The sequence below is a fragment of the Melanotaenia boesemani genome, chromosome 12 (assembly GCF_017639745.1).
Source record: "Melanotaenia boesemani isolate fMelBoe1 chromosome 12, fMelBoe1.pri, whole genome shotgun sequence".
In the NCBI taxonomy this organism is placed as follows: Eukaryota; Metazoa; Chordata; class Actinopteri; order Atheriniformes; family Melanotaeniidae; genus Melanotaenia; species Melanotaenia boesemani.
Genome location: NC_055693.1, coordinates 15,107,437 through 15,124,683, shown reverse-complemented (window position 1 = coordinate 15,124,683; position 17,247 = coordinate 15,107,437). Strand labels below are relative to the sequence as shown.

General features: G+C 41.8%; 1 protein-coding gene and 1 pseudogene across 5 annotated transcripts; one reads left to right on the top strand and one right to left on the bottom strand.

Annotated features, from left to right (window-relative positions):
* Window positions 1–1,381: 1,381 nt before the first annotated feature.
* On the bottom strand, window positions 1,382–13,576 carry LOC121650818 (cell adhesion molecule 4-like). 5 transcript variants are annotated; one of them, XR_006012333.1, is made up of 5 exons: window positions 13,274–13,576; window positions 13,103–13,193; window positions 8,781–8,847; window positions 8,477–8,537; window positions 7,537–8,405 (listed from the first exon to the last, which is right to left on the bottom strand). XR_006012333.1 is itself a non-coding variant. In XM_042002571.1 (4 exons), the coding sequence occupies exons 1-4, from the start codon at window positions 13,560–13,562 to the stop codon at window positions 1,452–1,454; spliced, it is 474 nt and encodes a 157-aa protein (XP_041858505.1). In that variant the 5' UTR covers window positions 13,563–13,576; the 3' UTR covers window positions 1,382–1,451. The 5 variants fall into 5 exon arrangements, 3 of the variants coding, with proteins under 3 accessions (XP_041858505.1, XP_041858503.1, XP_041858502.1); XM_042002571.1 differs by lacking the exons at window positions 7,537–8,405; window positions 8,477–8,537 and adding an exon at window positions 1,382–1,478; XR_006012332.1 differs by having other exon boundaries at window positions 8,477–8,847.
* An 854-nt stretch (window positions 13,577–14,430) lies between these two features.
* LOC121650618 lies at window positions 14,431–16,732 on the top strand (annotated as a pseudogene).
* The last annotated feature ends 515 nt before the right edge of the window (window positions 16,733–17,247 follow it).

Below are 17,247 nucleotides of genomic sequence, written 5' to 3'. Positions count from 1 at the left end.
TGTTAGCCACAAAAACAGGTTTGGGTTGGTGCTCAAAGTTCACTGTCATGATAAAAGCTGTCTATATAGGTTTATTACATTCAATGTTCGTTTTTTATTAACTATAAAGGTACTAAGACACATCAACAAGGCATCATGTAAAAGTCAAAGCTGACCAGAGCTTTCTTTGCTTTGTCTTTAATTTAAGACTTTCACTAGACTTTCGGGCAGAGGTTTCTGCTGTGAGGCTTCTCAATTTTAGACTTAGCTGAGGAGGTGAAAAAAATTGAAACTCCTGACTGCAGAAAAAAATAAGCGAATAAGCTTACTAGAGAACCGAGTGGCTAACTTAGGCAGCTAACGTGGATGAACAATGTGATCATCACCGGCTTGCGTGTTAAAGGCAAAATAAGTAGCATTGACACCAAGTGTTCAAATCAGAACTGCAGTCGAAAGAGAAAACCATGGATAACTCAACAAAATAAAGACAGTTCTCTCCTGGAATACCCCCTCGATTCGGTGGAGGTAGTGACGGAGAGGAAATTGATGGCTAAGTTTTGATCTAGAGAAAATGTCCCACTACATGCAGAACTTTTTAAAAACACTCAACAGCTCCTTCAGTGACAGACTGCTTCACCCGCAGTGTGTGAAGGAGAGATACCGCAGGTCCTTCCTTCCTGCTGTTGTCAGACTCTACAATCTGCACTGCTCCCTGTAGCCACACAGCCTCAACAGAAAACTAATAACGTACACAGACATGCAATATCATTACTTGTGCAATATTGTAAAATCATTCTGTATATATGTTTTCTTTGCACAGACTTCTATATAGAAGTATTTAAATTACTGTGTGGAAGTTTGGGACAACACCTACAAATCCTCACTCTGACTGTTGTGCTCGCTCCAAAAAAAAGCCATTCAGATGGTTCATAAATAAGGTTTTAAGGACCACACTAATGAGCTATTTATAAACTCCTGTTTATTAAAACTCACAGATCTGGTAGAATTTCAGTCGGCACAGTTAATGAATGAAGCCAGGAACAAACAACTACCAGATAACATACAGAAACTTCTTACCCACAGAGATGGGGGATATAATTACAAGGGAAACCTTAACTTCAGAACCAGGATGTATGTGTGTATACATCTATGTGCATGTATGTGTATGTATGTGGGTATCTATGCATGTTCATATGTATATACAGGTGCTCATCATAAAATTAGAATATCATGAAAAAAGTTGATTTATTTCAGTAATTCCATTCAAAAAGTGAAACTTGTATAATGTAGACATTCATTCCTCACAGACTGACAAATTTCAAATGTTTATTTTTTTTATTTTGATGATTTTGTTACCTAATTTTATGACGAGCATCTGTATAGCTTAGTGACTGGTGGACCCACACGGAGACACAGGTAGAGGGTGCCGTTGATTTACCAATGGACAGAGATGAAGCTGGAGGCAAGCTTAGTCAGTGCTGCAAATTAGTCAATGCAGCCTTTGAGACAGAAATCAGGAAAGGTTTTCTTGAGCAGAATCCTTTAGTTACATACAAACATCACGCATAGATTGAATGAGAGTAACACCCATTTAGCCGTTGTTAGATTTCCTTCTGTTCCCTGCACACATAGCTGCACTAAACATAACATGCATGTAACCACAGAGCTGTGCGTACAAGCCCAGAATTTTAGCTAATGTGTGCTGTCACACAAACATGGCCTCCAACATGCTCTGGTAGTGTTTCACATTTACTTAATCATGCAGACAGTAATCCTTAAAGTCATGGTGATCCTCTTTTGTCATTTAGTGGGTGATAGAAACAATAGATGCTATGCTTGTTTGGCTTATGTAAACCACAATCTTAAACATCTGTTGACTTTTTTCACACAAAACAGACATGTCAGCCAACAAAACAGGTTTGGGTTGGTGTTCATAGTTCACTGTCATGATAAAAGCAGTCTATATTAGTTTGCTACATTCACTGTTCTTTCTTTTTAACTAAAAAGGTACTGATATATACAAGTCTACATGTCAAGAAGGTATCATGTAAAATGGTAAATGATCTGTATTTATAGATGCTTTACTATACCTGCAACGAGACCCAAAGTGCTTGATACTATACATCACATTCACACACTGATAGCGGAAGCTGCCATGCAAGGAGCTAACCACGACCCATCAGGAGCAATTTGAGGTTCGGTGTCTTGCTCAGGGACACTTCAACATGAGCTCTCCAGGCCAGGATCAAACTGGCAACCCTTGGGTTGCAAGACGACCACTCTATTGGTAACTTCCTGTCTTTCTGTTGAGCTGTAATGTTACACTTCTGCTTGAAGTGTGGATATTTTCAGAAATCCTTTTCAAGTTTTACAAGTAAATCTACATATGATTAAATCTAAAAGTCTATAGAGAAAAGTTTTCCAAAAATGTCAGCTGCTCTTTTTTGGAGTAAAACAGAATTAAAACCATTTCCACAATGGGTTTTATCTCTAAAGATAAGTAAAGATATGCTGTAGCACATTCTTTCCACATCCACCATACTTGAAACTTAATGCATTTTACTCGGGTTGCATGATGGTGTGGTGGTTTTTAATCCTTTTTCATTCCAATGCTGGGTCATGAGCGGGCTGGAGCCTACCCCAGCAGCTTCTAGGTAAGAAGCAGGGTACAGAAGGCTACAGAAGAACAGCATGTCTGCTGAGATTTTCATGCTCATCCTGTGAACGCACACAGCTTAGCAAGCGGAATATATTTGTGCCATTGTAGTAATTTCTGAAACATTTCACATCTAGAATTGATTTAGCTTTTAATTGATGTTTTGTTATGGTAATACATTATTTGAGAGCTATACTTTATGAATATGTGGAGGTACTTCAATGAGAAAAATGTGCTTTATTCGCTTCATTAGCTCATTTACAAAGTGTATCTTTTTCTGTCCATAATGATTTTGACAGCGTTTCAGTCACTTGTGTAAAATTAGCCTGTGACAGGTTTGAAAATGTGATGTGGCCACACAAAAAATTTCCTACTCAAATGATGCAGAAATATTTTTTTCATTATCACGTTTTGGGTATGACATAAAAGAAGGAGATAATGGAAGTGGAAGTGCAGATTTTAGGGTTGATGTGATTTGACTCCCTGTGTTTTAATAGCTAGTATTGCTAGTAGTAGTAATGGCTAGTATATAAATTATAAAGTAGGAAACACCACTTTAGCTATATATCTTTGTATTTTAGCTCCAGGAGGGGGATGCATTATTTAACAAAGCAGATTTTGGGCTGCTGAGATTTGCATCCTCTGGTTTATTATGCCAAAGTAAGTTATATGTATCACACTTATGAGACTACATGCATTCCAGTACATATAGGAAACATTACTTCAGCTCCAACTTTTTGTATTTCAGCTCTAGTAAAAAACAAAGCTCCAGAAGAAGGTGACGAGAGAAGCTCCAATAAAGAGTCGTTTATAAATCAACATTATATTAACATGTAGTTTTCTACAACATGAAAACCACATCTGCCCTTGTTAGGTTTTGAGGCTCCCACGATACGGATCCTCAATCCTTTAAAGAGACCGAACACTGATTTCCTCCGGAGCACTTCCACCAATGACGGGAAGAACACACTTGAACTCCAGTCTTCACTGAGCTCAGGGTTTTACTCACAGGTTTCTAGTTACAATCAGCAGTATACACTTCCATTCTCTGACCGACTCTCACACAACCAACCACCTACATATTTACACAGTGCATAAAAACCTACGGTCAGCCCCATTACCATACAGAAATGGGTGTATATACAATTGTAACTCCTAAAACCACTACCACAGATTAACATACACCATTTCCCACAAAATACACCATTACATCCCCCTTTAACCAAATGCCTAACTTAACACCATTACATAAACCAATAAAGCAAATACAAAAAATAAATACTATCATCATCCCATCCTCCCCCCTTTCTCTGGCCACTTGGTTCGTGCCCAATCAGCCAATTCAGCACACCAGGCCCTGGTTAACACCCTCATGGGCTCGCCTCCATGAAGGCGCTGATCCCCAAACCACCTCAGAGGGAGAGAGAGAGATTAGCAACAAAAACACATGCTGAAAATAATCCAAACCCAATGTATTACCCAACCTAATAGGATCCAATATTAGTGGATAAATACATTAACAAAAACTAAAGAAACACAAATAAAAGGATATTAAAGTGTATGCAGGGCATGTATGTGTGTGGTCTCATACTGAGCACCTGCTTAGTGAGGAGATGTATGCAGCTTCCTCACAGCCCTCTTAAAACAAAATCAGTCATCACTGATGGTTCTGTAGAGCACCACCTACAGTCACACCAGACACATGGCATGTGCATTGGAGCCCATTTTTATTGTGTTCAGCATTCAGCTTCCACAGTGAGAAGGATTCTGGATCATTGTCATTGTAAACAGACATATCATTCTTCCAAAAAGCTTGCAACACAAAGCCTGTAGAGTTGGTACAAAGCATTGATTCTAGCTGAAAATTAACTTGAGCAGGGAAACTGATTTCATAACAGGATAAAGAAGCAGAAATGTTCCCCTCGTCAGCACAACAGCATCACCTGTAACAATGTTCTCTGGTTAGAATCCATACCTGTTAGCACTCTTTTGTAATGTGTACTTCCTCAACAAAAGAGGGGAAAGACCAAAGTTGGAAAATCAAAACCTGGTGACACCTCTGTTTCAAGTTGTTCATATGTTGAGCACTGCCCTCATGTGGCAGAGGAAAGTTAAAACAACTTTGCAGGTGCCGTTGAGAGAATATAGTTCAGCCCCTTCTTGAACTGCTGCTGCTGTATTTAGACCAACACACGTCTGTGTACCTACAGTCTGCACAATCATTTAAAATACAGCATGCCTCCAAAAGTTACCCAACAGAAAGTTCCTGACATTACCTGAAAATCATTCATTGTCACTCATAATTACAGGTAAGCTACATTTTTATCATCTCTGAAATATATTGTGTGAACAAGTGGTATTTTTCTAGGAAAACACCAGAATGAACTGGAACAGGAGACGACTATATTTAAAAGAACAACTTATTTATAAACAAAATAAGATTGTTTAAAAACTGTAATGGTCTGGATGTTGGACATATAAAAGGGTTGAACAGTATTTCTGTACTGACAAACTTCAGACCAAAGAAATGGACCAAATAAAACATGCATGGAAATAAAACAACCAAATGATAACCCATATAACACAACAAAACACTTGCATAGCCCACTCTCCTTTGGAACCCCTCCCTTTAATATAGTTTGATGTCTAAACAAAAACAAAAGTGGTCCATCCAATGGATCAATTAAATAAACAGAAAATAACTACAAGTGGGAAAAACAGTGGTTAGCATCCTGATGCTGATCATTATATAAGAGCTGCAAGGAAAAAACAATTAACATCAAATAAAACTAAAATTGTCCAGACATGTTAAATGAAAGGGAAATATACCTGGTCAAAGCACAGGCACCAACTCCTGTCTCTCACGTTTGCAGGCAAATGGAGGTGACTGAAACTTTTAAACAATTTATGTAAGAAACCAATGAATACTGACATGCCAATTCATAAAGGAGGTCATATACTGTTGCTGCTTAAGCAAACCTTGTGTCTGGAACTTTTCTGTTGAAGCCACTATGCAAGTGTTTGTCTTGAGTGTTAAATTCCACCACACAAAGGCCTCTGCTGCATGCTGCTCTCAGGTGTGGTGCACCAGGGAGAAAGACCTGAGTGAATTCTCTGTCCCCCTTTTATAGACTCTGCCCCCTTTCCTCAACTCTGCCATCTATGCTCACAACTCACCATCCTACATTTGGTTACACAATGAAACTATGGTAAAGTGGTGTATTATTACTAATATGAAGTCAGTATAATAACTAATTTAATGTGAATTTTGGTAACAGCTGTTTTTTTTTTTTTTATGTCTTAGCCAGTGCATAAAAAGTACCAAAACTACGTTTTACAGAAGCAGTGGGGTCAAGCTGTGGCAGAAACCCTATTACACATAGTCAGTGTGGATGATGTATCCTGTAAACATGGCAGCCAACATAAATATTGTTGCATCCCTCACACATTACTCTCTAGGTGTCAAGGATTCTGGATGCCCTATGAAAAAGATAAAAGGAATCAGTACTGACTTTTGTGGAGTGGGGTTGTAGCCATTTGTGCATGCACTGCTGCAAGAAACCCATAAAATCAGAAGCAAACAGAAGCTATGAGAACCTGACTGAAGGACAATCAAGAATTATTAATTGCCCCCAAGCTAAGTGAGTGGCGAAGAGCTAGTGTCCACTTATTTGTCTGAGGGAAACAGCCGCTAGCTTCATGTAACCCCTGATTAACTTTTCCACAAAACTTCCCCTGGTTCCTCAATACATGAGATGTGGGTGGAGCTAGATTAGCAGATTTATAGGTCTACATTCACCGAAAGAGACAAAAGCTGTAGAAGACATGATAAGTTTTTTGTTTGTTTTTCTTTTAGAGCATTAATGACTGCTGGAGCAGAACTTTCAACCAGCTGTCCAACAGGCACATGGAGAGGGGCTAGTACCTGTTATTTGGAAATTTAATGCAGAAAAGGCAACTTTTTTATTCTTTTATTTTTGTATTTTTTAACTAACGTACCTGCCATGAGTTAGGGTTATGGTTAGGTTAGTTTATCTGACATTGTACTTTAGGTCATTCATGAAGTGATTCAGAGCTAGAGTGAAGAAAACAGACTGATGTAAAACAGTGGAATACCATCATCTGTTGAATCTTAAAAGGGAGGAACTTTACCTGATTGGTGTATTTTGTGCAACGATGCCTCACAAAGAGAAGGATCTTTCAATAAACCAGATTCCCAAACTGTTTTCCTTGAGGACCCCCTCCATGCAAGTAGTCTACCCCACCCCATGCTGAAACTATGCCTGGTGTTATGCTGTCATTAGCGAGATTCTTACCATAATTAGTTGATGGAACCAAAGTTAAATTAACATTTAATCTTTCTCAGACACGTTTTGTTAATTAATTGTTGTCGGAAAAATTTAAGGTTACCAGGACAGATATGAAGTTCTCCCCTACTGTAGCTGATTGATTGATTGATTAGATGCACAGTTTGTGGCCTTATAAGTGGCTTTTTTTGTGTCAAGGTCAGGAATCTAGTCCAGTGTATCAGTCTATATAATGTTTCTGTCATTCCCAGGCACTACCCTTCTCTCTTCTTTCCTGTCTCCATCTCTTCTTGTCTACCTGCATGAGGTTTGACTTTTTAACCAAAGTTTTAACCAAACAAAACAAAATGTAACAAAAGTAACCATGGTAACAGATAGAATAGGAGAAGTTTATCTTTTGACATGGCGGCTTCATCCCTACATGAAACACTGGCTGATCTACCTCCTCATTCTCTTGCTAGCTACATGATAACGCTCCGATCTGAAAGTGTGAATCATCACTGCATGTTTTGCTGTGTAGATCCATGAAAACAATATGAATTAGTTGCAGTGACCTTTACAGTTACCAGGACTTCCAGCTGAATATTTGTGCTCATCAAAACATCAAATTAGAAAAAACAATAATAAGACAGAAGCTCCACAGTCATGTTGAGTCAACGAAAAAGCAGCTTGAAGCTGTTTTAGTGCAACATGCTGCCCCAACATCTTATTTCAAAACTGAAAGTTGTTTTATTCATTTAATTTTTTCCACCAGCCTGTTTATAAATCCAGGTTTTGTGGCTCTAACAGTGATGAGTTCTCAAAGGAGTCATCTGCATGTATCAATAACAAACGATTCAACATTATTAGAACCAAACCTGTAACCTTACATTCAAAGTCCTTCCTCCCTGCAAAAATCCTGAAAGTGACTCTGATGGCACAAAATGTTAAAGACTGTTTGAAATACTGAAACTTGAAGAAAAGTTGTACTTTTAATCTCACACATTTATGTGTGCCATCTTGTTATAGACAAGAAATATTGGTAAATCCTCCTGTAGAGCAGCAGGTCAAATTAAAAGTAACTAACATCTGCACATGGCCTCTACTGGACTAACTTAAAATAAAAACTTACTTTACTGGGGTAATTTGGGATATTTACAATATTAAAACAATCATTTTTATGAAATTGCAATAGTGAGAACATAAAGTAGAACAACCAGAAAGATGTCCAATAAAATGTGCTCATTAAAAATGTTGAAACATTAATATACTATCAGAAAAGTAAAAAATATCCATTCAAGGAAGACAGAGGGGATATTTCCCACTTTTCCCAGCCTTCCTTTGCTAAGTGGATCCATCTTGATGTCTCTTTTTGGTGTTTCAGTTCAAGAATGATCATAGATTGAATTCAGCCTCTCCATGTACTCTCTCCTCCGCTTGTTTCTCTGATGATTCGTACCACCTTGTAGTTGCATGTTGACCGCCTGTAACAAAATATAGATTAGTGACTGGTGGACCCACACGGAGACACAGATAGAGGGTGCTGTTGATTTACCAATGGACAGAGATGAAGCTGGAGGCAAGCTTAGTCAGTGCTGCAAATTAGTCAGTTCAGCCTTTGAGACAGAAATCAGGAAAGGTTACAACAATCTTCAGATTTTATTACATTCTCACAGCCACTACCAGCCACTAAACAATCCTATAGAAACAGTCGTGCTAAGTTACAACTTTCAGTCCATACAATCAATATCTCCCTGTAGAATATAACAATAATCATTGTGCTAACAACAATACAGTAATAATAGTAATAATGAATATAGATATAAGTAATATATTTAAGATGAAAAGGTTTTTCTGACCTCTTGTGTCTGAGACTGAAACTGGTCCTGGAATGGATTCTGATTTTCTGTTCTGGTCCCATATTTTCTGCAGAGATAAAGGAGTCACCAACAGCTTTTCTTTGCCTCTTCCACTTGTTTATGTGAAATGAAACATAGTGCACAAGAAGCTGTTGTATATATATGTTGCAGAATCCTTCAGTTACATACAAACATCATAGGTTGAATGACAGTAACACTCATTCAGCCATTGTTAGATGTCCTTCCGTTCTCTGCACACATGTGTCCCAATTCAGGGTCTGCACACTTCGAAGTGCGCAGACTACGTAGGCTACAGGGTGTCCTCCGTAGTCTACACACTTCAAAGTCTGCTTAACGTTCGTGAAATGGGACAGCCTACCTAGTCTAGAAGAATTTCCCATAGCAACAACACAGGACGTTGAATCATTTAAACCTCAGAAATTACTCGTAGGAAACGTCAGTAGTCGCTGAACACGGAGCGGCAACACCGACAGTAAAAAAAAAAAAAACGGTTTGAGGCTCTGTTGTTTTCCAGCCGGTACACACTTCATTAACCCCTTAAAAGTCACTGAATATCAAATATTACCGAATTTTAATGTCACCATTTAACTTGATTTTGTAACGTTTATACTAAAGTGTAGTTAAAAAAACGTACTTTTTTTTAAAATAAAACTTTATTTAAACTTAATACGACTCTTCTGGGGTTGCTGATTCGCCACCGTCCTGTGCGTAATGAATTGTGGGAGAAAAGAGGCCGTGAAGGATGCATCACCAGGAGCCTTCGTTTGAGGCCAAACCATGGATGTATTATAAGAACTGGATAACGGACTGAACAATGGCGGCACGCCGATTTTTCCCAGTGGCCACTCGTGGTACTGCAACAAAAAATCCCATGGGGCCCAAAAAGCATTTTTCCCATAGGCCACAATGGTAAAAGACACGGCTGTAAAACTGTTGACAGGACGTCTTCAGCTTTAAACACAGCTAATTACTAATCTTTCTATTCAATATTTTTAATTCATGGACATTTAATCCGTCAATTATTTTTCAAAAGGCCATAAAAGCCACAGAAAAGTCTCTATTTCTCCGGTGACGTCACGGCTGTGCACATGCACTGCCGAAGCGCGGTCATGCTGTGTCGGGAGCGAGGAGGACGGCTGTTGACTTCAATATGATGGGAAAGCTGTTCGAAAAAGTTAAGTTTCTTTTTTCTGATATCGAGTAACTTAATACATTTGTATTCTTAATGTTTGATATTACATGCATGATAGTTCCTGTTTTTAAACGTATTGTGACCTAAATCCTAATTAGCTCTAGGTTGTAGTTACGACCACCTGTTTAAACCACCTGATAGTGCGTTTTACTGGTTTATTTTATGTAAAGAGAGATTCAGCCCATGAATAGATAGGGGAAAGTGAGGGTGGCTTTTTTTTTTATTTGTTAATTTCTTATATTTTGGTTCACATTAGTTCACTTTTTGTTAAGTAGTTTAATCACACTGTTCACCCAGAGGGCAATAGAATTTTTTTTAATTAAAATATTTTGTCTTATGAGCTGCTATTCTATTTTCGTTAGTTCAAATAAAATATGAATAACAGTCTTGACGCATCGCTGTCAGTGATATTTTGTTATACATATACAGTTAAATATTTTGGGAGTGTTGAGCCATTTCATGACAGCGACACAATGTCGCCAAGTTAGGTAAAATAGCCTACAAAACCATTTTCAATCCCTAACGGAAATCACGATACATAAAATACATAACTACATAATAAATATAGAATGGTGATAACCCAAGTGGCCTAGTTTTCCTTAACATAGTCCTCAGTTTAAACAAAGTTTTTTTTTCTTTGTCAATTAAAAAACTGCAGCATTTAACAAAGTGGAATCCGGCAAAACACAAGAAAGGAACATTTTAAGAGACGCAATTGATAATCTTGGTGTCATCCAGGGAATAGCAGAAAAATAAAGAGAATATGCATGGGTAGCACAATGAAATAATGCATTAACAAGGACTTCTAACATTTATTACAAAAGACGTGCCTGAAATTATTCATGAATAAAGGTAGGAATTGTAAGTCATCGTGAAAATTTGACACGGGATTATACAAATATACAATATAGACTGACTTATATTGGGCTATTACGAATCCCATATAGAAATTCATCAGATTAAAACAAACCATCATTTTAACAATTACTTCACAACTTTTTCCACGTATATTATATCATTACTTTACATCGAGGTCCGATCGTGTGCCGTAGAAAATCATCATCTGAGTTTGTACAGCTCTCATACTGCAGATTAATGTCGTGACCGCGCGTCGCTGGATCAGGTCACTGGGCTGCGCATTGCTCGTTCACAGTGACGTGAAGCATGATGGGAGGTGACACTACTGCGCATGCTCTATGGGCCCAATATGCGGAAGTAACCCGGAAGCCTGAGAACTTTTTCGGCGTATGCGCTGGGTGAGCAACTTCCATAGAAATGAATGGGCCGCCATTTTCAGTCCGTTATCCAGTTCTTATAATATGTGGCTGCCAGATCTGTATTTCTGCCAGATTCGTATTTTTGTCGACTGCGCATGCGCATCGCGGCGGCCATCTTGGACGCTGAAATACGGCAACACCGTCTAGTCAAATCTGTGTGGTAGACGCTTTTTAGCTTATGGTGAACAACTTTTTTTGCCTCTTTTTGCAGCTTCGCGATGAGGGGATTTGTCTTCTTCAACAATGTTCAAGCCTTCATGGCTGATGGCGTAATAACTGAGCAACAGATTTGCAAGTTTGTTAACATGCAAAATCTAGAAGGGAACTGACCCAAAACATGCAGTTCAATGTAACATGTTCACAATTTCAAAAGACAACCCTTTCAGCTCAATGAACATAAAAAATAAAGCTTTTATAAGAAAATGTTGATGTCAGTGCTGCTGAATGTCCCTGCTATTCTATGCTCACTTGTTACAATCAGGGGAAATGGACAGCAGCCTTCAGGTCATCATTCTCCACCCTGTGGTCCAGCTGATTCTGGAGTCTGATGACCTGTTCAAGCTCTCGGATCTGTCGGTCTGTTTTATGACTGACAAGTGTGCGGTAAAAGTGGACAGCGAAGACAATAAAAACAAGTCCAAACGGCACCATGATGCAGGTGGAAGCAATGGCTGCCGCCTCTCCGGGACTTATGGTGCCATTATCTTCTTCCTTGTCGTTTTTAAGAGGTAAGAATTTCACCCACACAGATTTGACTAGACGGTGTTGCCGTATTTCAGCGTCCAAGATGGCCGCCGCGATGCGCATGCGCAGTCGACAAAAATACGAATCTGGCAGAAATACAGATCTGGCAGCCACATAATACATCCATGGGCCAAACGAAGTGCGGATTCGAAGGGTGGATTCGGAGGGTCCTTCAAATTCTGTGAATTGGGACAGTACTTCGCGCACTGCGATGAAGTATGCGGCCGACGAATCTGCACTTCGAAGTGTGCAGACCCTGAATTGGGACACACCTGCACTAAACATAACCTGCATGTAACCACAGAGCTGTGTGTACAAGCCCAGAATTTTAGCTAATGTGTGCTGTCACACAAACATGGCCTCCAGCATGCTCTGACACTGTTAGTATTTTTTTAACTTACTATATACCAACATTTTATACTGCCCTAACATATGTATAGCGAATAGTTAATTTCCAACAACCTACTCTCTTGTTACTGAACACTGTACAGTAAAAGTGAGATTTATAGTGCTGGATGTCTTATATTATCACTTTAGTCTAAATGAAATTAACATTTTCCTCATCACAGAATCAAAAGAGTGGTCAGTTTTATGTCCATTTTGAGGTGTTAACTTTTTATTAAAATGTTTTCTATTGAATATAAGAAATGATTTTCTAAAGTATTTAATCAACTTAATGACTCATCCTATATAATTGCATTTAGGTATTTTATGTCATGTTGCTGTAAGACGTGACACTTTTTGTTACATCCTGCTTTGATAACATCATATAAACATGTTAATGTGAATATCTTTAGATCCATGAGAAGTGGGTGGAGCAATAAAACAGACTTAATGGATGATTTAATTCCCAAACTCAACTTTATCAGTGCTGCAGTAACAGCACGACACGCTAAACTTAACTGTGCAGCGTTGTACCAGGAGGGGTCCAAAGTAAAGATATAATTTATTTAAAACAAGACACAATCTAAAATATAAATTAACATAAGCAGCTGACCCAAAAGCGATAGAAGCTCTGTACAAGAACAAGAAATGAAGAGATTCTTGTGTTTTTACATGAACATTTGCAGCTTAAAGGTATTACTCACCTGCAGAGACAGATAACTGCTGTGATGCAACATAGAAGGAATCCAGCAGCGAGTGGAAGAATGAATACGACATTACTAAGTAAACTTGTTTCTGTTAGAAAAAAAAAAGTTTATTAATTCAAGTACAGTTTAAGTACAGTGATGTGTTCAGTTTTGCTCTTCTTTACATACCTTTCTTAAAAACTTTCTTAAAAACAGTTAAATTCCATGTAATACTGTTGAAGCCTCGGTTGTCAGTTATCTCACATGTATAAAGTCCTGAATCATCAAGTTGAGCACTAACAATTTTTAGCTTTGTCTTGTTGACGGGGTCTATTGTAACTCTGTCAGAGAAGTTTGAAAAGTTTTGCTGAAGCTGTACGGCCCATGCAAACTTAAATCTGCCTTTGGTCCAGGTGATTTGTGTTGTATTTTTCCCAGATGTGTTGCAGTTCAACACGACTGAATCTCCCTCTGACATCGATACATTCCAGTAGTCAGATGTTTTAGTCTCTGAAGCTTGAAGAAAACAATCAATCAGATGGCAGGTGTAGCTAAAGGGCTAGCATTACTGTTCACAGAGCGAGCTAACCACTCGGTTGCTGGACGCTTCCTGATACTGCACAGCTATCTGAGAAACCAACTAGGCTCTCACCAAACAGTAGCTGCTGCAGCTGGCCGCCATACTAGCTGCAGATCGCTTCGTTTTTCCATCGGAGCTGACAAATACGGAGCTTGAAGTTTTTTCCTCAACATGGAGACGGACAAGCTACCACCCAAGTCGTGCTCGGTGACTTTGCGGGAGTCGACTCTGACTCTGGGGATGAGCCTATCAGCCTCGGTTCCGAAGAGGACGAGGGAGATATCGAACCCTTCTCTGTTCCACCTGCTGCAAAGCCGGTGGCCTCGGATGGCACGTGCAGCGGCTCTCCAAACCCGACTGCAACAGTGGACCTGCATGACGTTTGTAGAAGGGCAGCTGCAAAGCTGGGCATCGAGTGGCCTGAAACCCTAACGGAGACCACCACATCCCGCTACGAGGGAAAGAGGCTCCAGAGAGCGAAATCTTCAACCAAACAGCTGCTGCCGGTCTTTCCGAAATGACTGGAGGAGGCAACCCGGTCATGGAGTAATCCTCTTTCCGCCAAGAACCCCGTCCAGGGAGGGTCGGCACTTGACTGGGCTGACATGGATGAAAGAGGTTTTTCCCGCCTGCCTCTGGTCGAACCTCTCTTGGCGTCCCACCTCCATCCCACCCAAAAGTCCACCATGACTACGGCGGGCCCTACTCTGACGCCTGCCCCCTCCCCTCCATGACACGTTCTGTCCCCGCCAATGCAGATGCGGACATGTTCAGGACTGTTTATAAGACTTGCAGAGACTGTGCCGGAGCGCCCCGCACACAGCCACGTCAAAAGGAGGAGGACCGGACCTGCCGAGAGCTCAGTGGAGCCAGAGCTGGGTCCTGGTGCCACACACCAGTGCCTGAGCACACACCAGTGCCCAAACACACACTTCCCTCCTCCCCTATAAGTTCATTAAAGTTCTGTTATGGCACGCAGCCAGGCTCCGAGCTGAGGGCGCAGCCATTAAAAACATGCACAATAAAAAAAGTGAAAATAGTGGGACAGAATGTGGCTGGGCAAATGCATGTGTCGCCACAAGAAGGCGTCAGTGCTCCACAGCAGGCAGTCTCTCTCGCTGTCACAGGCGGAGTAGGCCCTGCTGCAATGCATCCCCGCGTGTTGGTGTGCTCTGGGTCTGCAAATCTAACGCCACTCGGCCCATTAGCGAACAAAGCACCTCAGTGGAGGATGTGTCGGGCATCGGACTGGGTAATGAAGACTGTAATCAGAGGTTACAGACTCCAGTTTGCCTCCGCCCCACCCCGTTTCAACGGGATACTGCAGTCACAGGCCCGGGGAGACAGGGCTCGTGTTTTGCAGGAGGAAATCTCCACCCTGCAGAACAAGGGAGCAATTCAGCTTGTGCCACCAGAGCAAAGCCAGAGCGGCTTTTATTCGAGATATTTTCTCGTCCCGAAAAAGGACGGGGGTCTGCGTCTGATACTAGATTTGCGTGCTCTGAACAGATACTTAAGTCAGTACACGTTCAGAATGCTGACGCATGCAGCTCTAATATGGTTTATACGTCCAGGAGACTGGTTCGTCTCCATAGACTGAAAGGACGCTTATTTTCACGTCCCTATTTACCCCCCTCACAGAAAATACCTCAGATTTTCCTTCCAAGAGAAATGTTACGAATATCTGGTGCTCCCGTTCGGTCTTTCTCTAAGTCCACGGGTTTTTGTAAAATGCACCGAGGCTGCCATCGCTCCCCTGAGTGAGAGGGGGATGCGCCTGGCAACGTACATAGACGATTGGCTTCTTGCAGCACAGTCTCAAGAGGAGGCTCAGGCGCACATCAGGGTGCTCACTTCACACCTGGCTGCTCTGGGCTTCACAATAAATTGGGAAAAGAACGTTTTGTCCCCAATTCAGGACATCACATTCATAGGCTTGTCCCTAAACTCAGTCGAGTTCCGGGCACGTCTCTCTGTGGTAAGGGTGAAAGCTCTTTGGGCTTGTCTGGCACTTTTCCGCATGGGGGCGTGGCTGAAATTCAGACTATGTCTGAGACTACTTGGGCTGATGGCATCGGCGTTGGTGGTGATCCCATTCAGCCGTCTGCACATGCGCCCGTTCCAGCGGTGGGTTGCGTCACTCAAACTGAGTCCGACTCGTCACGGTCACTGCCGCGTCCTGATCTCGCTGGCGTGCGTCCAGGCTCTGCGTCCTTGGAAACGCACAGCATTCCTGACCACGGGCGTTGCCATGGGGACTGTGTTAACCAGGAAGGTTGTCACTACGGATGCCTCCATGTCAGGATGGGGTGCCACGCACGAAGGCAGGACATTGAACGGTTTTATGGAGTTTACAGATGCAATCGGTTCACATAAACTGCCTAGAACTCCTGGTGGTCTTTTTGGCGTTGAGACATTTTTTGCCTCTTCTGAGAGGACAATATGTTTTGGTCAGGACCGACAACACCACAGTGGTGGCGTATATCAACAGACAAGGTGGTCTGCGCCCACGTCATCTGCACGCGTTGGCACACAGGCTGATAGTATGGAGCAGCTCTCACCTGTTATCCCTGAGAGCTACTCATGTGCCAGGCATTTTGAACCGGGGGACAGACCTGCTGTCCAGAGGCCACCCTCGCTACAAGGATTGGAAACTCCAAAGCGAGGTAGTGACCCTGATATGGGACAAATATGGCCGAGCAGAGATCGACCTCTTTGCGTCGAGGGAAAACGCTCAGTGCCCAATGTTTTACTCTCTGACCGATCAGAGTGCTCCACTGGGTTTGGATGCGTTAGCGCACGAATGGCCACGCCTCCTTCTGTACGCGTTTCCTCCGCTGGAGCTGATCATTCCCACTCTTGCCAGGGTGCGGGAGAGGGGCCACTCCCTCATCCTGATAGCACCCCGGTGGCCTGGGAAACACTGGCTAGCAGAAATCTTTCAGCTGCTTTGCAGCCAGCCGTGGCCTCTACCTCCGCGCAGAGATCTTCTGTCACAGGCGCGCGGGGAGATTTTCCACCCTCACCCGGAGCGCATGGCTTTGTGGGCTTGGCCTGTGAGAGGTTAAACTTGGTCACCTCCGGGCTCCCACAGAACGTTATTAACACCATTCAACGCGCCAGATCCTCCTCCACTCGCAGCGCATATGATGGCAAATGGCGTGCGTTTGAGGACTGGTGTGCGGCAGCAGGGGTGGTGGCTTTTCAGAGCCCCATTCCCACTGTTTTGACTTTTTTACAGAAGCTGCTGGATAAAGGTTTGGCTTTTTCCACAGTCAAGGTCTATCTGGCTGCCATATTGGCGTATCATATAGGTTTTGGGGACAAAACGGTGGGCCAGCACCCGCTTGTTTGTCAGTTGTCAGTATGAGGGGAGCACGTCGTCTCCGCCCAGTCTCCAGGAGCCTAACCGCTCCATGGGATTTACCTGTAGTGCTTGATGCTCTGTCGCGCCCACTTTTCGAGCCACTGCAGCAAGCTGAGTTGAAAATGCTGTCATTTAAGACGGCTTTGCTGCTTGCGTTGGTTTCAGCCAAGCGCGTGGGTGACATCCAGGCGTTGTCAGTTAACCCAGCCTGTATGT